Genomic DNA, 25,335 nt, shown 5'->3' on the forward strand with positions numbered 1-25,335 from the left:
GAAAATCTAAGTACACCATATCCAGTGCATCCCCCTAGTCCACATGCTTTCATTAGTCAGTGTATGACTTAGGGATGTTAAAATGTGTGTATTCATGTAAATGTGTAACCGCTGAAAAATTCAGTGTTTATATAGGGGGGAGCGGGAGGCAGCTCCCACAGAGCTGCCTGCTCCCCTCTCTCACCATCCTTCTGCCTCTGATACATATCCCTGGTTTCAGGATATGAATGGAGACGTGGTTTCATGTGTCATTGCCTCATTGGCCAGAGTGAGGACCAGGAGGTAGAAGGCAGCAAAAGAATAGGATATGGGATCGGGAGAGGAGTGTCTGTCTCTGCCTTCTCCTTCCTCACACCATGTTGTTATGAGTTACCAGGAACGTTATCCACACCGGTGTGAGTGGAACACGGCTGCATGATATTGCACAGTTCAAACGCCAGGTTGTGGGATGTACAGAGGGTGAGAATGGGTAGAGTGGAGACATGACTGACTCTAGATCTGTTTTCTGCTCATGTTATGCAATCAAGGCTTGTCTCCACTTACCGGGAGATCAATGCTGTGGAGCTCAATGATCTCAAGTTGCAGTGGAGGAGGTCTAGGTGGGATATTAGGAAAAGCTATCTCTCTAGGAGGGAGGTGGTGGAATCTCCATCCCTAGAGGTTTTTTGGTTCTGGATTGACAAAGCCCTGGCTGGGATGATTTTTGCTCCTGTTTTGATCAGGGGGTTGGACTCAATGACTCCTGATGTCTCTTCCAACCCTATGATTCTATGGGTTGAGTTTGAACTGGTACCCTTGAAGTAACATTTTTTTTGTCTTTGTCAAGTTTTCTGTGTTATCCAGCCACCTTTTGCAGACCCCCTACACAGTATTATTTCCCTTATTTATAGACTGGCTGTGATGCTTGTTTATCTGAACCCACTTTTTGTGTTTCTCAGTCCTTTTGGACTGTGCATCATGATAGTAGTTGCAGGCAGTTTCTAGTTCATATTTTCTTTTTTTAATCAGACAGAGACATTACAATTAAAATACCGTAAAAGTGATTCTAGCAGTATTGCAATAAGCATGTTTTTTAATTAAAGTAAGAACATGGGATGTACAAATAGTACCAGCTAATGAGAAGTTGAATCCAATGTATATTTTAATTGAGTTTTAAAGAGACTGAAGGGGAAGGCAGTCCTGTTTGTCTTTATTGCTGTTTGATGCGATCTCTAGGTTGTTACAACAATGTGCATCAAGTCTGGATTAATTATAGTCAACGAATCATAAATTTCCACCTGACTTGGAAGAAAGGAGAGAAATATATTTTCTTTTCTTTTTTTTTTTCAACAAGAACTCAGTGTTTTTCAATGGCATTCAACTTGTAGAACAAACATTTTCCTGGGAAAATTGAGATTTTTACAATTATAGCAAATGGACGGCTTTTCTTCTGCTTTCCCTTAAATGTAAATCCCTATCTGAGGTTCAGTATAGGGTGCATTATCTATTTCTACTCCTCTTTTGGCTGGGATTGCAGTATGTATATTAGACTCTTAGGGCTCTTGTTTACCAACTAAATTGATTTTCTGCATTTTTGATAGCTGCCAAGACTCCTCCAAGGCTTCCCAAGATGAACTATATCAGATCAATGGATGCTTATTCCAAATCAACTAACAGGGACTGTGTATGACTCCAGCAGAGATCAGAATGAAATTTTAGGCAGTATGAGCCTGCCTTCCTCCGCTCACTGGCAGGGAGCAGGCCTGTCTCTGAAAGGAGATGCTACTGCTAATTATCTAAAAGAAAGCTTTTTTGGGTCCTTCTAGGCCTATCCTATGAATGTCTATGGACCCCGTTCCCATAGTATCTTACAATCATTATTTCATTGGTGCAATCTCTCTGTCTTTTTGTTTGGTTGTCCCTTTCTTTGGCTCATACCAGAGGCATGATCAAATGTCTGTGATGCTGCCTCACTCCTGGCAGAATAGTGCATGAAAAATGTGATGTCTAGACTGCAGGGTTCTGTCAGAAGATGCTTTTCCAGAAAAGATCTTCCAAAAAAACATCTTCTGAAAGAGAGCATCCAGAGTCAGGGATGAATGACAGAAGCATAACTTGTGGACTTCAGCACCTCCCCAGGGGGTTCTGCTGGGGTCATCATAAAAAACACATGTGAAGGGAGCTGGGAGTAACAAGTCAAAGGAGCTAAGGATATTGGTCATATAAGGCCAAAGGCTACGATGCAAATGCAACCACCACCAGGCAGATTTAAACTTAGGACTTCTGGAACTTAATGTAGGAGCTTCTACAGCCTGAGCTATAAAACCAGCTGCTTCTCAGCTTAGGCTGTAGAGCTCCCTTGTTCATGGCTTTTGCTGTAAGTGGTCTAAGTGCCACTATGTGGGACAGTGAACCACACTAGGGTGTGGGTTACACAAACTCCTTCCTCCCATACTGATGGTAGGATACACACCGTGTGCAGAAGAGAGGGGGTGACCTTTCAAACTGCAGCAGATGTTTTTCCGTTAGGCAAAGGGTGTTCCGCTGGATTTTGCATCCATACCATAGTTAAGGGGATGCAATGGATATAATTGTGTGTGTGTGAATACCTTTCCATGCGCCACTTTAAATTATTGATAAACCTTATCTTAAAACATTACCTCAAACAGTTTGGTATTTTAGGTGGAATGAGTACCTGCAATAAAGAAACCCATCTGCTCAATCCGCCTCTGGGTTCTCCTGTTCTTTCCTTTCCAATACATTTACAATTTCATTCAGCTTGTGTAGGGAAGCTGAATTGGATGTGGTGGAAGTTGCTTTCATCCTTTTTCTTGAACTGTCTAATTATAACCTATATCTATATTTATAAGCACTTATGTCAAAACTTGTTTTTATTGAGGGATTTATTTTAATAGAATATTTAATTCTTAAAGTAATCTTAGTGAGGCCGATTACTTATAATATCAGAGCAAACCAGGTTTCTCAGTGGGCGCTTCCTCTGTGATTGGGAAATTCCTAAAGCATTTGGAATGCTACCACAATCTAAATATTAATCAGAGAGAGGCACTGAATTCAACACCCTGTGCATGGACAATGAGAATATCCCTACCGTGAGGGCAGGGGACTGGACTTGGGGTATGTCTATACTGCACGGCTGTTTCATGATACCGGAGGTATCCAAAAATAGCTACCCCACTTCTATACAAGCTGCCCGTTATTTTGAAATATTTTTCAAAATGACGGGCGTACCATCTCACTATCCCAGTAAACCTCATTGCACGAGTGATAATGATGACCTCTCGAGGTTACTTCCACTTCCAGTGTTCTATGATTCTGTAAGGATTAAAAACAGCCAAGCATTTTAGGAGGGATATAAAGCCTCATGTTTCAAAGCATAATTCATCCTCTGACTAACAGGGATCAGAAAAAGCTTTCCCTGTGAATAGGTTTTCTCATCACTTCCAACTTTGGGGTTGCTTGCACCTTTCTCAGGGTGATTTACACAGCACCCTGAACTTGAAATAAGATACGCAATTTGCTCTACATGAATTGTGTATCTTATTTTGAATCTATTTAAAATAGTTTATTTTGAAATTTGGTGTGTCTACACAGTGCCAAATTTTGAAATAATGAGTTATTTCGACCCATCCTTAACCTTTGTACAACAAGGTTCATCGGGATGGTGAAATAGCGCGCCCTCTATTTAGAAAAATATTTTGAAATAATGGGCAGATTGCTTTGATGTGGGGTAGCTATTTCGAGATACCGTGCATGTAGACGTATACTCAGAAGGATCTGTTGGAGGCAGGAAACTGGATTAGTCCAATCCAATTTGGAATGCCAAAAACACTCTCTATGAAATGAAGAGTTATCATATTTCCACCTCCTCTACTATTTACTCTTGTTTTTCTCTGTTTCACATACGACTTCAGAGCAGAAATATTCTTCTATCCCCAAGCAGTCCCTTTATCATTCTTCTGGTGCTGTAGGTGGTCCGAGTGGAGGAGTAGCTTAGTGGACCCTAACTTCTTTTCTGGTTTGTTTTATAGTTGTTTATTGTTTTTCCCCCTACTATGGGAAAAGGGGAGGTGCCTGAGATTTAGTTTTGTTTTTAAAAAAAGACGATGGAAAAAAAAATCTCCCCAGACCTAGAGGTGAAGGCTAATTGATGGTTTAATCAAGATGAGTGGTGGTTTTGTGTTCTCACCAAACATCAAATAGCCTCAGAAGGTTTCTCAAAAGAGATGTGTTTAGTCTCCATCTAAACTGCACAGAAGAGATTAGGAGTTTAATTGTATTTATTTGAATTGGTAGGGAGGCCATCATAAGAATAGTTGATTGATGTTTATAAATTTACCCCACGGTCTCTTTGTAAGACATTCTGTGCTCTCTCGTGCAGCCATAACAAACAATGTAAGGGCACAGTCTCTGCTTTCAGAAAAGGGGCAGGCATTACCAGAAGGAAAGGAACTTTATTTTTTAACCACTGTATATTTATTTTGAGCTAATAAAGTGCAAAGAGTGTAGATTTGGAGAGCTGCTGCTGAGGATGAAAATAGAGAGAACATAAAGTATGGACATGGTGCTTGTCATTGTGGATATAGGTTACAATTAGATGCCTCAAAATGACAGAGCCAAAATATTTGCCAGTCTTTGCTTTTAACTCGTATTGAGCTGTTGTTTCTTTACTCTCAGGAGTTCATTGTCTTGACTCCTGGGCTGATTTTCAGAAGGACTCCACTTCTGTTGACTTCAGTGATAAGTGTAGGGGCTCAGCAGTTTTGACAGTACAAAGTCTTAGGGTTCAGTTCTGCTCAGCCATATGCAGTGTCCATGTATATGATCTGCAGGAAGGGTACGTCTACACAGCAGTATTATTTCGGAATGAGGCTATGTCTACAAGGCAGAGCTTTTCCAGGATACCAAAAGTGTCCCGGAAAAGCTATGCCATGTCCAAGGAACACACCACTTTTTTGGAACAGTTCCTGAAAAAGCGGACGTGTTCTTTCAGCACCCTTGTATTCCTCGTTGTATGAGGAAGAAGGGATGTTCCGAAAGCGGAGGGTTTTTTCCCAAATTTGGCTTCAACTACAAAATTTGTGTATCTTTTCCTGACTTTTCTTTGCAGTCTAGACATAGCCAAACTGACGTTATTCTGAAATAGCATAGTCTGCGTCTATACTACAAGCAGTTCTTTTAACATAATGTTGAAATAATATTGAGCTGGAGGACTGCTTACTTCGACTCCTGGGACCCTCCTTTTATGAGGAGAAAGAGGAATCAGAGGAAGAGTGCTATTCCTAGGTCTTCCTGCTGTGTAGACAGCGCCAAAAGCCAAAATAAGCTATTTCAACTTAAGCTACGCAATTGACATAGCTGAAGTTGTGTAGCTTATTTCGACTGATTACTGTGTGGCCCATGCTCTCTCAATACTTACAGCCTAAGCACCAGGCTCTGGCTTTAAAGAAAAACATCCGTGCAACATGTAGCAGATTCTAATCACACCAGTGGCTTTCATCCCTCTAATCTTTTGCTGTTGTACAGCAGGTGGCTGCTGGTTTGTGATAGGCTTTCACAGACCCTGCAGTAAACAGGACAGAGATTGCTACCAGTTTCTTGTCTTGTTTTGACCATACCATTCCAGAAATCAGCAAAATGTCAGCAACATTCGGCACCAGCTATAGCTTGTTATAAAGGGTGTGACCTAACATGTCTAGGACAGCCCTCACTGCAAATGCCAAGGTCAAGGCAGGCTGAGAAAGGGGGGCAGATACCATCAAGATTGGTGTGTAACATTGAAGTTAAACTCCCCAGCAGTCAGAAACTCTGCTTCTGATTCCCACACTGGAAATCAAGAACCACCTCCTTCCCCAAGGGAATCATACAGCCCCGTTATTGCATTCCAGTCCTCTGGCTCTCAATCGGCACGTAGATCCAGAAGAGTGAGAAATTATTTAAAAAACCCCGCCTACATATACAAAATGTCCTTGTGACTTCAAAGAGCCAGCCATGTTGTCAGGTCAGTAGAGGTTTGGATATTGCCTCAAATAGAGATAGAGATGTTCAATGCTAAAACAGTCACATACATAAAAAGAGTTTAAAGTCCATAGATCAATTCCTTGCAGTACTGTCTTGAAAGTCCCCTCTGGAATACACCTGCAGTTTGAATGGATCTTTCAGTCCTTTGTTCAGAGCTTCATTTGTAGAGAGGTTCCACCTGAGGTAAAAAGCAGGAAGGAAGGACAAAATCGAGAAGATGCAGCTTCCCTTTTATAGACTGTTGCCAGGCAGCTGGCAGCTTGTATTTCCTCTTTTCATAGGCATGCCCCTACATGCCTGGCTGAGTCATAAAGTGTACTGTAGAAGATTATCTCAGGGGATCATCTCGTCCAACCCCCTGCTTTGTCAAGCTTGGCCTTGAGAACCCCTAAGCATGGAGATTCCACCACATCCCTAGGTAACTCCCTTCTAGTGCTCTACCACCCTCCTAGTGAAATAGTTTTTCCTAATATCCAACCTAGACCCCTCACCGCCGACTGGAACTCCTTGTTCTGTCATTTGCCACAATTGAAAAAAGCCTCTCTCCATCCTCTTTGCAGCCCCGTTCAGATAGTTGAAGGCTGCTATCCCTCAGCCTCTCCTCATAAGTCACGTGCCTCAGCCTTCTAAACCTTTTGTTGCCCTCTGCTGGACTTTTCTAATTTATCCACATCCTTTCTGTAACGGGAGGTCCCAAAACTGGATACAGTATACCAGATCTAGCCTCACCAGTGCTGAAGAGAGGGGAATAGTAACTTCTCTCTGTCTGCTGGTAATGCTTCCACTATTGTAGCCCATATGCCATTAGTCTTCTTGACAACAAGAGTACACTGTTGACTTCTCATGCACTGTAATCCCCACGTCCTTTACTGTAGAACTGCCAATTAGCCAGTAGGTCCCTATCTATGACCATGTATGGGATTCTTCTGGCCTAAGTGCACAACTCTGCACTTGTCCTTGTTGACCCTTGTACAGTTGATGTTCCTCAATGAGCCATCAATCAGTCTAGGCAATGTTAATGCCAAACTGTCTTGAGATGTCACCCAGAGGCATAGCAAAAGTTTGAAATACAGACATACATTTATATCTATATATGTCATAGCACAAATGTGATACAAATAAACAAGATTATCATACTTGGCAAATCATAACATTTGGCAGATACTTTATACGGTATATCTGGCATAACTCATTGCAGTCTTACAATATTGGTGTTTGTAATATCCTAAAGTGCCCTCCGATTCCATACAGAATCAACACACTTGTTTGTCTAGTCCTGTCCCTCTGGAATAACTCTGCACCTAGCACTGAAGTTACTGCATTTCATATCTCCCTTTGGTTAAACAGCTTAACATATGTAAAAATCATTTGGGGAAAAAAACTTAATATGAACAAAATGTATAGTTATACAAAATATGCAATACATATGTTGTTATACATGATACTGGCTAACACTGTAAACCCTACAGACTTTTTATCTGATTCCATACACATTTGAAAGACAGAGGAACTGTAGTAGCCAGGCGTGGCATGAATACCTAGAGGCTAGTTGGTTGAGTATTTTTCTCAAGACTTGTCATTCTCTCCTACACAATGGAGTCATGAAAAGGTTACAGCATCTAACTATAGAACTGTTTTAGGGTTATACAATTCAGTATGAAAATAAAGCATTCTAAATAGCACATACTGTACTTATTCAGTATTAGCGGCTGTCTTATTCTGGTTACATAAACATATCCCTTTTAATCACAGTTATAGCTGCAACAACTCCCTAGCTTTGATTAATATATTTTGCTTGTGAGAGCTGAATGCATCTGTTTTCTGGTAGTTAACACTAAAGCCATTTATATTCCTGGTTAATAGTTCTGTTTGTGAGAGCTGATTTCCCAGTCTGTTTGCAAAAGTCAGCACCAGAAATCTTGACACAAATTTTTTTCCTTCTCTGGGAGCTGCCCCCACAGCATTTACCAATGGATGCTGCTAAATATGCAAGTCTTGTTTTCCCATTTTGCCATTGGCCTGGCTGCAAAGCATCATGGGGCTGTGGCTTAGTTTGGTTAGCAGTAGATAGTCCTTGTTAAGCTATTGGCCGGAGATCACTGATCCCCCTTCTCTGAACAGAGGCGTCAAGTGGTCAAAGGTCAGCCTAATATTCCAGTAATGAATATAATTGGTTTATCTTTTCTCTTAAATTTTAGAGTCAGTCTGTTCAGTGCATACTTTTATCTCCTGGCAGGGTGTTCATTTTGTTTTGTTTGTCACCTTAAATGCACATACAAGTTGTCTCTTTCCTGAAAGGGCAGGATGAATTGTTCTAAACTGCAATACATTGGAGCCTTAACCTTTATAACTTTTAGCATGAAAATTGTTTGGAGCAGCTAGTGAAGAAGGAAAGCCAGCTAGTGAAGAAGGTCCCAGGCACAGTGTTAGCTGTTAAAATCTCATGTCTACAGATACATTAAAGTGGTATGAGATACCTTAGTTATTTGCTATGGGATGTATCAGCAGGAGTTGTAAGCAAGACACAAGAAATAATTCTTCTATTCTACTCTGTGGTGCTTAGGCCTCAGTTGGAGTATAGTGTCCAGTTCTGGATACACATTTCCGGTAAGATATAGACAAATTAGAGACAATCCATAGGAAAGCTACCAAATGATTAAAGGTCTACAAATCATGACCTAAGAGGAAAGACTGAAAGAAACTGGGTTAGTTTAATTTAGAGAAGAGAAGACCGAGGTGGAATGTGATAACAGTTTTCAAGTACATAAAGGGTACGCCTACACAGCAGAGATATTTTGGGATACCGAGGTCTTAGAAACGCGCCCGTTATTTCAAAATATTTTTTGAAATGATGGGTGCACTATTTCGACATCTCTGTAAACCTGGTTGCATGAGGGTCAAGGGATGACTTGAAATAGTGCGTAGACACATCCAAAATATTTTTGTAAAGATGAAGGGGATAAATTGTTCTCAGTGATACTGAGGACAGGACAAGAAGCATAGGGGTTATATTAAAACTACAGAGGTTTAGGTTGGACATGAAAAACTTCCTGTCAGGCTGCTTAAACACTTGAAAACAGTTGAGTAGGAAGATTATGGATTCTCTCTGATTGGAAGTTTTTAAGAGCTGCTAGACAACACCTACCAGCTAGTGGTTTGTCCTGCCATGAACACAGGAGACTGGACTAGATGACCTAGCAAGCTCCCTTCCAATCCTACACTTCTATGTTTCTCTGGTTCATTGGTCTAATCTAGTCTGGAAATTCCTGTGTTCCTAAGCCCCTCTTTTAATTATGATAATTATTTGTGTTGCCATAGTACCAATGAGTCCCAGTTTTTGACCAGGGCCCCATTGTGCCAGACATTGCACAGACACAGAAACCCCCCCCCCCCCCCTAATCCCTGCTCCTCAGCAGAAGATAGAAGACAGCAATTGGATACAGACAGGTGGGAAAGCCCAAGAAAACAATAAAATCATACCGGTAAATGTACTAGGCCATGGTTTCTGCACACAAGCAGCCAGACTGTTGTCAAATGTTGTGTAAGCACCACGGCAAAGGAGAGTTTTAAAGTGTGATTTGAAGGTGGATAATGAGGCGACTTTGTGAATTTGTGAAAATATAACAGGTGGGCAAAGGAGGCTGCAATCATGGGCTAATGAGCATTGAGAGTTCAGTATCAAAGCAGAAGTGATAGGTAGGGCAGGAATCAACTGTAAAAGGCTTTGCAAGTGAAGACAAGCAACGTATGTGTGATGCAATAGTTGACAATCTAAAGAGACAATACATACATACAGAGGAATCCTTATTGTCCCTGGTTTACAGCTGTGGAGCAAAGGCATTGAGAGGTTAAGGCTGATTTTGTCAAATGAGCTTAGGAGAATTAGGCACGTAACCACCATTAAAATTCTGTGAGAGCTTGATGAGTAACTTCTTTTGAGCTCCCTTGAAAATCCTAGGCTATATATCTTGCTCAGCATCACACGGGGAGCTTGTGGAAGAATTGGGAGTTGAACTGAGACCTCTTGACTCTTAATCCAGTGATTTACCAATTTAGTCCTCCATCTCCTGTATCTGTTAAGTGCAGCACCTTAGAACGTGAGCTGGCAAGTGTGTATGTGAGTGATCAGTTGTGTTTTGCTCTTCTGTTGTTTTTAGGTGGTAAGCTCTTGTTGGCAGGCCCTGGACCCATAGAAATCCATGCTCATTATATTCTGGTATCTGATGGCGGTGAATTCCAGGTGGGATCCCGTGATAAGCCTCTCCGGGACAAAGCACACATCATTCTCTATGGGAGCTTTCGTTCTGCAACCTTCTTTCCATATGGGGCCAAATTCCTGGCTGTGAGGAACGGGACCATTTCCATGCATGGTGAGTTGGAGGGGGTACAGTGTGGCTCTCTGTTTATGGTTAAATAAGCATTGATTGTATTTCTAGTTAAGACCGTGATTGAGATAACATCAGCTGTTTGGGGTGGCATTTGCAGATGGGGTCTTGCACCTGCTGTCGGGGTCAGAGTTTTAAAAGAGCTGAGCTCCCATTTAGGTGGGAGTTTGACCAGGAGTTTGACCCTAGATCTCTGCTCTCTGCTGTAAGTGGCCATATTTCCAAAGGCTATGACATGTTAGGTGCGGATCCCTTTTGCAAATCTGGCCAGAAGCAAGAGATGTGGGGTCAAGCCCTCACAATAGTCTGGGCCTTAGGTTCCTGAATGACAGGTGAGCACATCTGCAGATCTGCCCCCAGTCTTGAGTTTTGAGTTCTTGAAAACTGTACCTTTATGCTCTGGGCCATCACGCCTGCTGTGCGCTGCATGGGTCTGCTCTGGAAGTACAATGGTACAGGGGGTCTTTTTTTGCTCTACTGAGTTGTAGGACAGGATGTCTACTTAGTACAGGGGGATTGAGTGTAGACTTCTAGTTAAGAATCCTGGCCAGGCCTATGTCCAGCATGCTGCGGGCAACAGTACATCCAAGGTAGGAGATACATAATATTTCTAAAGGGACACTAAAGTGCACCAGGCAGCCTGCTCCCTCCTCCTATGCCCACGTCTGAACTGAGTCAGCAGTGTGAGACTGTTGGGAAAAAAAAGCAAATGTGATTCTGAGCTGCATTAACAGGAGTGTTGTGAGCAAGACACTAGGAGTCATTCTTTCTCTCTACTCTGGGCTGATTAGGCCTCAGTTGGAGTATTGTGTCCAGTTCTGGGCACTACATTTCAAGAAGGATGTGGAGAGATTGGAGAGGGTCCAGAGAAGAGCAAGAAAAATGGTTAAAGGTCTAGAAAACATGACCTACGAAGCAAGACTGAAAGAAGTATCTAAAAGGGTGTCACAAGGAGGAAGGAGAAAATTTGTTCCTCTTGGTTTCTGAGGACAGGACAAGGAGTAATGGGCTTAAAGTGCAGCAAGGGAGGTTTAGATTGGACATTAGGAAAAAATTCCTAACTGTCAGGGTGGTCAAATATTGGAATAAATTGCCAAGGGAGGTGGTGGAATCTCCCTCTCTGGAGATATTTAAGAACAGGTTAGATAGACATCTGTCAGGGATGGTGTAGATGGAGCTTGGTCCTTTCTTGAGGGTGGGGGCCTGGACTTGATGACCTCTCGAGGTCCCTTCCAGTCCTATGATTCTATGAACTGGTCTTGTTTAGTTTAGAAAAGAGGAGACATGATAGCAGTTTTTGAGTATGGGTGTAACAAGAAGGAGGGAGAAAATTTGTTCTCCTTGATCTCTGATGACAGGACAAGAAGCAATTGGCTTAAACTGCAGCAAGGGAGATTTATGTTAGACTTTAGGAAAAACTTCCTGTCAGGGTAGTTCAACACTGGAATAAATGGCCTAGGGACCAATGTGCCCTCTAAGGTGCGCACCTGCATGGTCGCGCACAAAACATGCTAAGCCTACACGCCTCCTTCACACAGCCGCACGGCAACACTCACCTTCCTGCTGGATCTGGAAGGTGAGTAGTGTGGCTACTCCCATGGCTGGAGTGTGGGGGCTGCTACTGTGGCAGCTGGGGCTGTGTTGGCTGTTCTGGCTTCCACCGGCATTTGGCACTGCAGGTGGGCAGGTGGCTGCCACCAGGGTTTGGGGCAGTGGTCGTGTGGTAGTCTTGCAGCACCTTCAAGACTAACAAACATGTGGATGGTATCGTGAGCTTTCATGGGCACAACCTACTTAACAACTCTGCTCATCTGAAGAACTGGGTTGTGTGCCTGAAACCTCATGATACCATCTACATTTTTATGAGTCTCTAAGGTGCTGCAAGGCTGTTAGATGTTTTTTAAAGAATCAGATAAAGAGAGCAAAATCAGCATTTCTTCAGTCTTGGGTGGGACTGGATCTGCTCTCACACAGCTGTAAATTAGCAGTAGTGATAGGACAGGTATGCGAACAACTATTTACCCTTTTTTAAAAAGAACGGATGAATACGAAATAACATTTTGAGAGCTGCTTCACTTCAGGACTAGTTTTGGAGCTTACTTTGTAAATTTATACATTAGAAATGGAACCACTAAACTGTCCTTGAAGACAAAAATGTTGGGGTTTCATAGCTGTTGGGGGTATGCTTAATGTACCTAATATTCGATTTCATTCTCCCATACTTGTACTGAAATAAAAGAATCTTTAAAAATGGAAGGGAAAAGAGATTTTCTGTAGTAATCATAACCAGTGGAATACGGAAAATCTAAACATTCTTCAATACTGTACAAACAAAGCCACAGTTCATCTAAAGTGTACATGTCTATATTACTCTTAGCTTTAAAAAGAGTGCTGGGGGGAGGGTAAATGTTGTCTGATTTTGAACCAGAAATGAGAAGCTGCTGGTTGTGCTTCTAACAGTAACAATAACAGCACAGGCAGGAGGAATGCTGTGCAACTCTTCCTTTGTATTCTTCCTTGAAACATTATGAATCTGAAATTATTACTTTCTTGGTGCTCTGTGAAACTACTGACAATGACATTTTTACTACTAACTTCAGCCAAAGCTGTTGTCAAATGCATCCTTCATCTCCCAGTACTGGTACCAAGATTATTTACTAGCTTACCATAAGCTTCTTGTACTTCTGCCATAAATTACATATCAATAATAGTGCCCATTTCTGGTTACTCTTCCCAGGACAGGCCAGAAGACATATTCCGCTTTCCTCTATAGCTATAGTAAATAAAAGAAGTCCTATATTACATTAGTGTAATTTTGAGTCAGCATATCTCTTTGGAAGACCCAATGAGTTAACTGTAGATGCACACTGATAATAAATAATTCTCCCCAGCTAATGATTTATCTGGCTAGGATACTGTAGCAGTGTTTTAACTATACGCTGAAGACATTTGTCTAAATATCGAGCATGAATTGGCTCAGTGATGGCTCAGGTACATGTGATTCTGTTGTTGTCAGCGTGTGTGCACAGGGTTCTGAAAAGCTGCAATGTTTAGGCTGTTGCAGCTAAGTTGTCTGTCAGCAAGCTTGGCTATGTCTACACTGGTCACTGAACCACAAGGCTTATGTCCTTCAGAGGTGTTGCTCCTCACCTCCAAAGACAAAAGTTTTGCGGTGGCCAAATATCAGTGTGATCACTATGTGGTGTGCAGGAGCATACACTTACATTGCGTATACCCCTGTAACTAAGGCAGTGAGCAGTGAGCAAGCGACCAAGGAGCTTGCGAACAGGTGAGTGCTAACAGGGAGTTTAGAGAGGGAGTTCTCCAGGTAAAGGAGAAGCAGATACAGGACTCTTGAGGGAAGTGTGTGTTTTGTTTGGGGCTTTCTTGCTGTGTGCTGAGCTTGTGTTTGTGAGTGAGGATTGGTGTGTGTTTTTTTTGTTTGGTTGTTTGTTTATTCCCCTGTGATTGAGGCTTTTTATTTCCCTCCACTTCGCCTTTGCCCTCCTCCTCCCCTTCATGGAGTGTGTGCTGAGACTGGCAGGTGGAAACTGTTGGCTTCTAATTAAAGTTTGAATTCTAGAAGCCTCTTCTGATTGGCTGAGCCTTGGTAGGGGGAGAGACTTTCAGGCAGTCCAGGTCTTTATAAAGCAGTGAGCAACCGACCAAGGAGCTTGCGAACAGGTGAGTGCTAACAGGGAGTTTAGAGAGGGAGTTGGGAAGGGGAGAGGAAAGAGCATGAGGTTCTCTTGCCTTTCTTTTTAAATCCCTTCTCCAGAACAGCAGGGATGGATGGTGATAGGTCTGCTGTTGTTACCTGCACAGAGTGTGCCATGTTTGTCTTCCTCCTGGAAGAAAGAACGGATTTCATCTGCACTAAGTGCAAGCTGGTCACCATTTTGGAAGAAAAAATTAGAGGACTGGAGGCCCAAGTGTTGACCCTACATTCGATCAGAAAGGATGAAGACTTCCTCGATAGAAGGCAGCGTTTAATCCTGCAAGCACGGCAGGCGGAAGAGCCAGAGATGGCAGTACAGGACCGGGAAGAGAATTGGCAGCATGTAACTTCTAGAAGGGGAAAAAGGCCAGCACAGGAATCCCCCAATGCTATAAAGGTAAGTAATCGCTTTCAGGCTCTCTCCACAGGCTCTGCAATGCTGAATGCTTTGGAAGGGACCTCACAAGGAAGAAACCGGAAGGGAACACCATCTACTGGAAGGCATGAGATGCGTAGTCCTAGGGATGGGGGTTCCATGACCACCATCCCCAAAAGAGGACGACGACGGGTGGTGGTGGTTGGGGACTCCCTCCTAAGAGGCACTGAGCCATCCATCTGCCGTCCAGACCTGGAATCTTGAGAGGTGTACTGCTTACCGAGAGCTCGTATTCAGGATGTGACTGAGAGGCATACCAAACTGATCAAACCTTCAGATTGCGACCCTTCCTGCTTCTGCACGTGGGAACTAATGATATGGCCAAGAATGACCTTGAGCGGTTACTGCAGATTATGAAGCTCTGGGAAGAAGGATCCAAGAATTCGGAGTGCAAGTGGTGTTCTCGTCCATCCTCCCTGTTGAAGGGAAAGGACTGGGCAGGGATCGTCAAATTGAGGACGTAAATGCATAGTTGCACAGGTGGTGTCACAGAGAGAGCTTTGGTTTCTTCGACCATGGGACTCTGCTCTGGGTACAAGGATTGTTAGGAAGAGATGGGATCCACCTAACCAAGGGTACGTCTACACTGCATCCCTAGTTCGGACTAGGGATGCAAATGGAGACAACCAAAGTAGTTAATGAAGTGGGGATTTAAATATCCCGCGCTTCATTAACATGATCTCGCCGGCACACTAGTTCACAGCTGATTCGAACGAGGAAGTGCGCGCCGAGACGTGTTAGTTTGGACTAAAGCCCTTAGTCCGAACTAACGTTACTCCTCCTTCCTGGTTCGAATCAGCTGTGATTCGAACTAGCGCGCCGGCGAGATCATGTTAATGAAGCCCGGGATATTTAAATCCCCGCTTCATTAACTACTGGGAATAACAACATCTCTGGATCTGCTGGCAATGCTCCTCTTAATGCAACCTGATATGCCATTAGCCTTCTTGGCTACAAGGACACACTGTTGACTCATATCCAGCTTCACATCCACTGTAATCCCCTGGTTCTTTTCTGCAGAACTACTACTTAGCTGGTTGGTCCCAATCCTGTAACAATGCTTGGGATTCTTCCGTCCCAAGTGCAGGACTCTGCACTTGTCCTTGTTGAACGTCATCAGATTTCTTGTGGCCCAATCCTCCAATTTGTCAAAGTCACTCTGGACCCTATCTCTGCCCTCAATCGAATCTACCTCTCCTCCTAGCTTAGTGTCATCTGCAAACTTGCTGAGGGTGCAATCATCCCTTCATCCAGGTCATTAATAAAGATATTGAACAAAACCGGTCCTAGAACCGAACCTTTGGGCACTCCGCTAGAAACCGACCGCCATCCTGACATCGAGCCATTGATCACTACCCACTGGGCCCGGCCTTCTAGCCATCTTTCTATCCATCTTACCGTTCATTTATCCAATCCACATTCCCTTAACTTGCTGTCAAGAATATTGTGGGAGACCGTATCAAAAGCCTTGCTAAAGTCAAGGTATATCACATCCACTGACTTTCCCATGTCCACAGAGCCAGTTGGAGAAAGGCTGTTCTCAGTAGTGACAGATGGCAGAACAAGGAACAATGGTCTCAAGTTGTGGTGGGAGAGGTCCAGGTTGGATATTAGAAAAAACGATTTCACTAGGAGGGTGGTGAAGCACTGGAATGGGTTACCTAGCAAAGTAGTGGAGTCTCCATCCCTAGAGGTGTTTAAGTCTCGGCTTCACAAAGCCCTGGCTGGGTTGATTTAGTTGGGATTGGTCCTGCCTAGAGCAAGGGGCTGGACTTGATGACCTTCTGAGGTCTCTTCCAGCTCTATGGTTTTATGATTCTATGATTCTATAAGGGTACATCTACTGTGCACCCATAGGTTATTTCAAGTGTATTTTGAAATAGCTTCTTTCGACATTTATTTTGAAATAGAGCGCTACTCTGAAACTTCCCTTAATCCTTGCGGAATGAAGTTTACAGGGATGTAGGAATAGCACGTCCATTATTTGGAAAGCTATTTTGAAATAATATAGTCAAGACACGGAATATGCTATTTTGGGGATAGTGGGAGTATCCTGAAATAGCACCGCAATGTAGACGTATCCTCGGTGATTCCAAAGGACCTAGGACTCTGGCTGCCTCTGCCATGCTATGAGCAGTGCTGCAGTGGGCTTATTCTTGGCCTCCTTTGACTTCTATGGGACTGTGGACAGGTCAGATTTAGAGCAGCCTTGAGGCTAATTTAGCATACTGGAAACTTTGCAGTATTAATTTTCTTTTTGACTTCATATTAATAAACATTTCAAGCCATGCACCTTGTTAATTACCCTTTGTTTTAGTATTCTTTCTTCCAAAACATTTTAATTATATAAATTCATAAGTTGGGTGCCGGGGTGGCATACATCTGAGCAAGTGCACATGACCTCATTGTTGGTGCACAAGACAAAACTCACTCCACTCATGGATGGAAAATCTTAGAGGGAACACTGCTAAGGAAGTTATGGAATCTCCATCACTGGAAATATTTAAGAGCAAGTTGGATAGACAGCTATCAGGGATGATCTAGATGGTGCTTGGTCCTGCCATGAGGGCAGGAGACTGGACTTGATGACCTCTCAAGATCCCTTCCAGGTTCTAGTGTTCTATGATTCCCTAACGTTCATGGGGTTAGTGGAGTGGTCTGGAGTTTGGGTCCTAGACCTATCAACAATATAGATACTGGAATGGCTCACCAAGTCAGTGTGCTAATTAACAGACAGTCTGCAAATTCATTAAAGACAAGGGGTGGAAGCACTTAGCACATATTAAAGTGCTTCATCCCCTCCCCTGCTACAGCATGTTAACATTAGCATTGGGTGGGCCCTTGTCTCCTCTGGTAGGACTTGAACTTACAATCCCCTGGCTCCTGGGCAGAAATGTTACCATCGGAGCTTTACTGACATGTACAGCTTGTGCTCAAAGACAATGCAAACCTCCAAGGGGTACAAATCAGGGATGGTCTAGACAGTATTTGGTCCTGTAATGTGGGCAGGGGACTGGATTCGATGACCTCTCGAGGTCCCTTCCAGTCCTAGTATTCTATGATTTTATGAAATGTGAGCTTGTGCAGAGAGCAAGCTTTATTGCTGTGCTGTAACCCTGTCAGTGTGCACAACCTATGAAGGGTCCATTTGGGTCAGTATTTGAATGGGAGACCTCACATGAATGCTGGAGTGCAACAGGAATTATTGCTGGTGTGATTCAGGAGGTTACATCGTTCTTGGAGATTGTGCAGGGAGCTTTGTGTTGCACCTGGAGGTGCCAATGTGTGGTTGGATCCAAAGCTGGGTGAAGTGGTCTTGACCACTTTGTTGGGGCTGATGGGACTGAATTATGTAATGCTTGTAAAGTACTTTAAGATTCAGGGTTGACAGACTTTATAAATGGGCAGTGTATTTCTACATCATTTTGTCCAGTGGGACTTTGTGATTATAGCATCCTATCATATTCATGTTTTACCCTAGGGATGGACGGAGACACACGCACGCACGCACACAGAGAGAGAGCTATGGGCCAGAAGGGAACATTAGATCGTCCAGTGTTACATCCTGTATAACACAGGCCAGAGAATTTCATTCAGTTCTCCCAGCATGGAGTCCCATAACTTGTGTTTGAGTAAAGCATAGTCAGAAGATGTCAAGAAATGGATAATCCACCCGTTCTCTTGGTAGCTTGTTCCAGCAGCTAATCACCCTCATTCTTAAAAATATGTGCCTAATTTCTAATCTGGGTTTGTCTGGCTTCTGCTTCCAGTGATTGGTTTTAGTTCTGCCTTTCTCTGCTAAATCTTAGGACCTTTCTATGTTCAGGTTTGATTTGGCTTCAGTCAGTCTAATGCAGTCATTGTTTAGATGGCTGTAGGCTCAGAAGGGTTTTCCTTTCTTGAGGCACACTTTGGTAGCAAAACTCTTCAAGGCACCAAGATTCCTTCCTGTAAGCTTGTGCTGTCACCTTGAGCCTTGTCAAGAGCTGAAGGCTAGTGCTAGAAAAACATTTCCTTCTAAGGTTGTAAAGGATGGGGTAGATTGAGGGTGTGATAAATACACACCAGTGAATGCTTTCATTCATACCCCGACAAAGAGCAATTGGCATATCTCTGTTTACAGCCATTCACAGTCACTGAGCCTGCATATCCAGGCAAGCAAAAATGGATGTTACAAGGGGGGTTCCTGTCTGGCTACAGTGCCACATCCTGATTGCCTCACATGTTCATGAAACCCCATTGAATACAGTCTAATTTATGGCCAAAACCTCTTTGTCTTCAGTGAGTAGCCCCACCAAATGGAGGAGGCTAGGAGATAGCAAAAGCCCATGTGCATGGAATTGTCTAGGTTCTATAGTTAAAACGTGGGCTCAGAAGGGAAGGTTATGGGTCTAAAGATATTAGCTATGTGGTGGAAGATGAAGGCGAGTGTGGCTTGGCACATTCAGAGAAATACTCTCCATTTCAATTTTTTCACTGCTGATTCAAGAAATTCAGACGTGCCGTGCTGTCACTTCTAAACTCGGTGTAACGTACCATTCCTGTGCACGGCTGCAATTAAACTTCCCTGAAACCATGTAATCCGCAATTTCGCATTGAAGCGATGGAAACCTGCTAGAAAATAAAACTGGAAGGAGAGTGTTTGTGCTGGCTTGATACTACTTACATCAAACAGAAACACGTTATTCTGGTTCCAATTTAACATTAACCTAGCCCGTGGTCTAGAACAAATTGGGGAGCATGTCAACTCTCCTTTTCCTCTCTTATATATGTTATCGCAATCAGAATCATTCAGCAAGCAGGCTTTGAAATTTTCAGCCGTCTCGGCAAAGACAGGATTGAGTGCCATTTAATTTCTTTTCTTTTTAAGACTGGAAAGTTTGGGGAATGTTTTGCTGCTATGGTTGAGTTCAGCTTGTTTAGTAAGCGCTGTCAGCAGCTCACTTTGATATGTTAATATGACTAACGGTCTCCCAGAATTCTCCTTGAGTGGCATTCGTGTGCTCTGGTGGTCACAACAGATTGGGAAATTTCACTGTTGCCTTTGGCTTTAGCCAACTCGCCTGCCAATCAGAACCCACCACCCATAAACCACCTGCCAATCACATGTCTGTTTTAAAAGGGGTCTCAGTCAGCTGGGGCAACTTAAATTTTTGACAACGTAATTATGGCCCTTGCGTCCACACTGAAATCTTGAGCAGGATTGAGGGCGTTTTATTGATTGTTCAGAAGGGAAATTTATCAATGTCTCCGGCTCCGTTCACACTTCAATTCCCCAGAAAACTCTTATGACAAAGTTCCCTAAGAGAAATCTAGCTCGGTGGCCTTGGCTGTACTTGCATCTTTGCCTTTCCCAGCAAAATTGATTTGTACCCATGCTGTGGATTGTGAGTGAACCTTTGGTGTTTCAGACAATGAGGCAGGATAAAAAGGGCCGTGTTCACAAGCAGCAGAAGTTGGGTTATCACACTACCTGTGTAAACAACTTACCCATTCTCTGCTAAGAGATTTTTGCCATCTGCTTTCACGGGCAGATTGTGAATAATAAGTGGCCCCAATGTGGGTGTGAGTAACAGCTCCCCAGTGCATGCAAGGGGTTCATAGCCTACCCCTCGGGAGTCAGATCAGTGTTGAATGATTTAGCAGTGTCTCTCTCATATGATTGTAACTTCCCTTAATATGCCCTGTGTGGATTTTATGTTTCTTTTAAGGATAAGATTTCTAACTCGTCACTCATTAATGCTGTACATGGGATCTGTATCTCCTGTGTGCAGGTGCGTATGTGAAAGAAAGAGAGATGGAGAGAGGCTTAATTCAATGTTTCCCATCATAATGTGCAAAGTGGGCGTAAAATGCTGCCATTTTACTGGTTTACTCCCCCTGTGCACTGGAGTTAATGCCCACACAAGGGGCAGGACAAAGGAGAATCAGTCCCAGAGAGTTTATATTCAATATAATACTCATTTCTTGTTACTGTCCAGCATATTCTATGATTAGTATTCTCTCTATATATTCTATATCAGTATTCTATGATTCTATATACATGAAGAGATTTGAGAAAAAATACTTTTGCTAGAAGATTGTAATGTAACACTGCTTCATTTCTTAGAATTCAGAATAACAACACACAGGAGCCAAAAATCTAAGGCTGTGTCTAGACTGCAGGGTTTTTTCGAAAAAAGTAGCCTTTTTTCTAAAAAACTTCACCTGTGTCTAGACTACAGCCGCGTTCTTTCGAAATTAAATCGAAAGAATGCGACTTTTCTTTCGACGGCGGTACTTCTCATTTCATGAGGAATAACGCCTTTTTTCGAAAGTGCTCTTTCGAAAAAAGGCGCTATGTAATGTAAACTGCTTTTTCGAAAAAGAGCATCCAGACTGCCTGGGTGCTCTCTTTCAAAAAAGCGGCTTGCTTTTTCGAAAGTACTGGTGGCAGTCTAGATGCTCTTTTTCGAAAGAGGCTTGCAGTCTAGACGTAGCCAAAGAGACAAATCAGGCTGCTTACTAAGGCACAAAGACACAGCTCATCCCGTCCTGTTTTAGGCTGACTGTTTTATCTCAGCTCTCCTAAGGAGCCCCCTCTAGTTTGCAAACAGAACAAGGAATCCTTTCCCCCCACAATCTTAGTGTGTGAGCTTACAATTCCAGTACAGTACTCAATGTGCTATATTTATCACCATGCAATCTAAATGCAGTGAGATTCATTCTCATTCTTTTTTCCATTAGTCATGGGTTCACCAGGCTAGGCCCAGGTCCATGAAAGTTTTGTCTCCTGCACTCTGTGGGTGTATGTTTTTCATTGTTTGACTTGAACAATACAATGGGAGGCTTTTAATAGCAGGACAGAGAGTGTGAGTTTGTACTCTGTATTCAGGGGGAACTTGTTAGCAGACTGTAAAGTGCTTGAAATCCTGTTATTTACCAAATGGACTGTTGTCTGTACCAGGTGAAGCTTTCTAAGGGTGTGTAGCTTAATTTCTGCTACGAGTTACAATCATCAAGCCTGCAACTCATGAATGTATGGATCACTGTGGTCAGATCTGTGTCTAGTAGAATTGGATGCTATCTTCTGGCAGCTGAAGTTGAAGGTAATATGCTTGCTACATCTTCCCTTTTCTTGCTTAGAATCCTTCAGTTTTGGCTGGCTGGAACTTCAACCAGTTGCTCTTCATCTAGATGCTGACCTTACTTAGAAATGGAGAAAACAAGGGGTGGGGGTGACATTATCTGCATCTGATGTAAGGAGATTGAGAGCTTGACTTCACTACTGGCTAAATCGGCCCTGTTGCGATTAATGCAGCAGCATCGATTGAGTGAGTCTGATGAAGACATTATAAATCGATGGGAGAGTGCTCGTCCATTGACCTCAGAATTCTACCTTTCTGAGAGCAGAATCTCCCATCAACATAGCACAGTGCAGACACTACTTTAAGTTGATTCATGCTACATTGATTATGTTAAGTAAATTATGTAACTTAACTAGCATAAATTAGATTGACATAGTTCATTAGGCCTTGGAGATGGCTGTTGTCTGCATACTTCTGGTGTGTCCTCCTCCGCTTTCTGCCAGCATTACTACAGTGGATTAGAAGGCTGAGCCTGAGGGGTCTCTGCAGATGAGGGCTTTGGAGGTGGCGAAAGGTTATAAACCTTTAGGAATCTCAGCAGAGCATCCAGTATTTCAGTGCTTTGAATTCTGGCTCTAGTTGCAGCCAAGACATTAACAATAATGGAGATACACAGCAAAAATGGAAGTCAAGCCATAACTTTCAAATCTCAAAAGTTTTGGTTTGAATTTCAGGCTCTGAGTGAAGATGGGAGAAAATCTGTCAATTTGCAAAGCTGAAGAACTTGAGCCTCGATCAGAAATTCCCCAAAGCCCCCAGCTATGTCAGCCTGAAGTCTTGATTGGAACCCATCATATAGCTTTAATTTTATGAAAACCATTTTGTTCCTCTCTAACTTTCATCCGCTCCCTTGACAATGACAGAGTCGATGTGTCTAATTCCCTTTCTTCACATGGTGAGGATGTAGCTAACTGATCTTAGCATTTAAATGATCATTCTGCCCTGCATTCTCATTCCTGAAGGCAGACATTCCCTGTCTCGTTCAGTAGCAGCACTGTAGATTAACTGGCAGTAATGCAAAATGTTAACAGCTGTGCACAACTATTGATGAGCATGTACAGTATTTAGCTGCTGTATTTGAAGCAGTTTGTTAATCGTGCAACACCATGTCAATTTAAAGGAGGCTTTCTTGTGTTATACCTTTGGCTATGGGATATTTTTATGCACATTGTATGTTTTGCGTGATACTTATTGGCTTTTTCATTTATGCAAAGGGATCACAAAATCTGAGACATCTTTCCACTTCTTTTTTTGTACAGTGGCACTAAGTTAGGATACTCTCCAGGTAATCACTGATTAAAGGAGTCCCTTTGGGAAGTAACTAGTTCCCAGAAAATGTTACATGAGAAATGCTTGTTTTCCAGGATGTTTTGTAGTTAGTAAGGATCAATTAGGAGGATTTCTGTTTATGTTTGCTTATATTGACCTTGTCATTATGGTCAAAAACATTTGTTTCATCAGCATCAGAACATTTATGGGAATGTATCTATTCTGATTACGTTTTCAGTTAAAGAAAATTAAAAATATTCATTTTTACTTTCACATTTCATTGGGGTTGAAATACTTCATAGTGATAAGGTAAAAACATTTATTTTCAACTTTACCATTTATTTTATGTCAATTTGACTTTTCTGTTATTAAATTTTAATATATATCATATTTAAATATGCCATATTTAATATTTCAGCATTATCCAAATAAAATGTGTTTACTTTTTTCAAAATTAAATAATCCAGCATTATTGAAAATAAAACATTTGATGATTCCAAATCAAATTTGGGGGTGATTTTTGTTCCATGACAAATTTTGGAATTTAGACTTTTTGTTCCTCTTTGGAATGAAAATAAATTCAGCATTTCCATTTCCTAGCCAGCTGCATTAGTGGGTATTATTCTGATAGCTCCCCCCTGGAAATTCATTCTCCCCATTGTACCAGTGGGGAATTAATCTGCTCTGTGCCTCAAGCAGCTTAGGCCCTGTCTACACTGCAGCGGAAGGTTGAAGTAAGATACGCAACTCCAGCTACATAAATTCCATAGCTGGAGTTGATGTATCTTAAATGCATTTCCGTACCATTCATGCAGCAGGAGGCTGATGGGAGCCAACGCTCCCGTCACTTTCCCTACTCCTCTTGAGGAGCAGGAGTACCAGTAACAGTGGGAGCGCCCTCTCAGTTCAAACTAGTGGGTCTTCACTAGGCCTGCAAAATCGAACCCCGGAAGATCAACCGCAGCAGTGTCAATCTTCTGCATAGCATAGAAGTGCCCTTATGCTGGTCATATAAGATTGAGTTGGGAGCTTAAATCATATAGGCTGTGTCTAGACTGCAGGTTTTTTTCGAAAAAAGTAGCCTTTTTTCGAAAATACTTCACCTGTGTCTAGACTACAGCCGCGTTCTTTCGAAATTAAATCGAAAGAACGCGGCTTTTCTTTCGAAGGTGGTACTCCTCATTTCACAAGGAATAATGCCTTTTTTTGAAAGTGCTCTTTCAAAAAAAGGCGCTATGTAATGCAAACTGTGCTTTTTTCGAAAGAGAGCATCCAGACTGCCTGGGTGCTCTCTTTCGAAAAAGCGGCTTGCTTTTTCGAAAGTACTGGTTGCAGTCTAGACGCTCTTTTTCGAAAGAGGCTTGCAGTCTAGATGTAGCCATAGATCATAAGTGAGTGCCCAACTCGCTGACTCATCCTCCCTACCACATCCCACTCTTGTCCTGTGGCTGGTGGCAAATGATGCTGGGTTGTAGCTACTGGGAAGAACAAAACCCCAAACGCATCTGCTTTCTCCTTGCAGCAGGAATTTTCTTCTCCCTGATGTGTCTCATATTTTCTTTGGTACTAGAGGGGACTTTCATTCGAAGAACTTCCAGAAGCATGGGACAATACAAGTTTCTAAGGGCAGGATATTGGGGATGGATATATTCCTCCTTCATATCCTCATAGTTAAGCAATTATGTGTATGAAAAGAAAAGACCCTTTGGGGCACAAATGAAAAGCTATTTTCACTGGCTGTGGTGTACAAGTAACAGAAAAAAAAGCAGCTGCATTTCAGTGAGAGTTGCCCACACATAAAAATTTGGCCTGGAGTAGTAGAGGAAGGTGGAAAAATATCGCCCACTTTCTCTCTGAGCAGAAAACTGGTCCATGTCTTTAGAAGCTGTGCTGCAGGAAAAACAGCTCCCTTAATTCAAATGCAAGGTAGACACTTTGTGCAAAGGTATAGTCTGAGGATTAAAATTAAAAGAGGGAGAAAAGGCCCAGTGCCTGAGCCCTGGGTGTGAATTAGTGGGCTGTTAGTGCAGGCTGAGGAGTCATTCTTCAGATCCATGTCTTTGGCTGCATGAGAAAAGTGGGGTACGTAGCTGAGATTTTGTATGTTCTGTTTTTGTGTATTAACTATGGCATAATGGAAGCAAAGCTCTAAAAACAAATTAAAATCCCAGGGGATGTGTTACGCATTTGCTCTTTTGACCTTTCCAAATATGAGTGAGGGCAATGTTAAGTTTGGGTGGGAAGTGTAAATTAGATGGTGTCAGAAACAGTAATAAAAGATTACATGCCTCTGGAGAGCAAGCTGGATCCCTTTCTATTGCTTTCCAGACAGTTTAACACTGGCTTTATTAATTATTATTTTAAATTATTATTATTTATTAA

The 25,335-nt window shown here is 42.5% G+C and overlaps 1 protein-coding gene across 15 annotated transcripts in view; it reads left to right on the forward strand.

Moving 5' to 3' along the window:
• Window positions 1-25,335, forward strand: part of PKHD1 (PKHD1 ciliary IPT domain containing fibrocystin/polyductin) — a 417,767-nt gene that overhangs the window by 147,896 nt on the left and 244,536 nt on the right. For 14 of the 15 annotated variants that reach the window (XR_012902469.1, XM_075923353.1, XM_075923339.1 and 11 more), the window contains one exon: window positions 10,176-10,388. The exons of the other annotated variant lie outside the window; for it this stretch is intronic. Coding sequence is in view for 13 of the 14 variants with exons in the window: in XM_075923353.1 (XP_075779468.1) it covers window positions 10,176-10,388 (213 nt within the window). In the remaining variant the exon portion in view is untranslated. The remainder of the gene's footprint in view (window positions 1-10,175; window positions 10,389-25,335) is intronic. 15 annotated transcript variants of the gene reach the window in all.

The sequence above is a fragment of the Pelodiscus sinensis genome, chromosome 3 (assembly GCF_049634645.1).
Source record: "Pelodiscus sinensis isolate JC-2024 chromosome 3, ASM4963464v1, whole genome shotgun sequence".
Classification (NCBI taxonomy): domain Eukaryota; kingdom Metazoa; phylum Chordata; order Testudines; family Trionychidae; genus Pelodiscus; species Pelodiscus sinensis.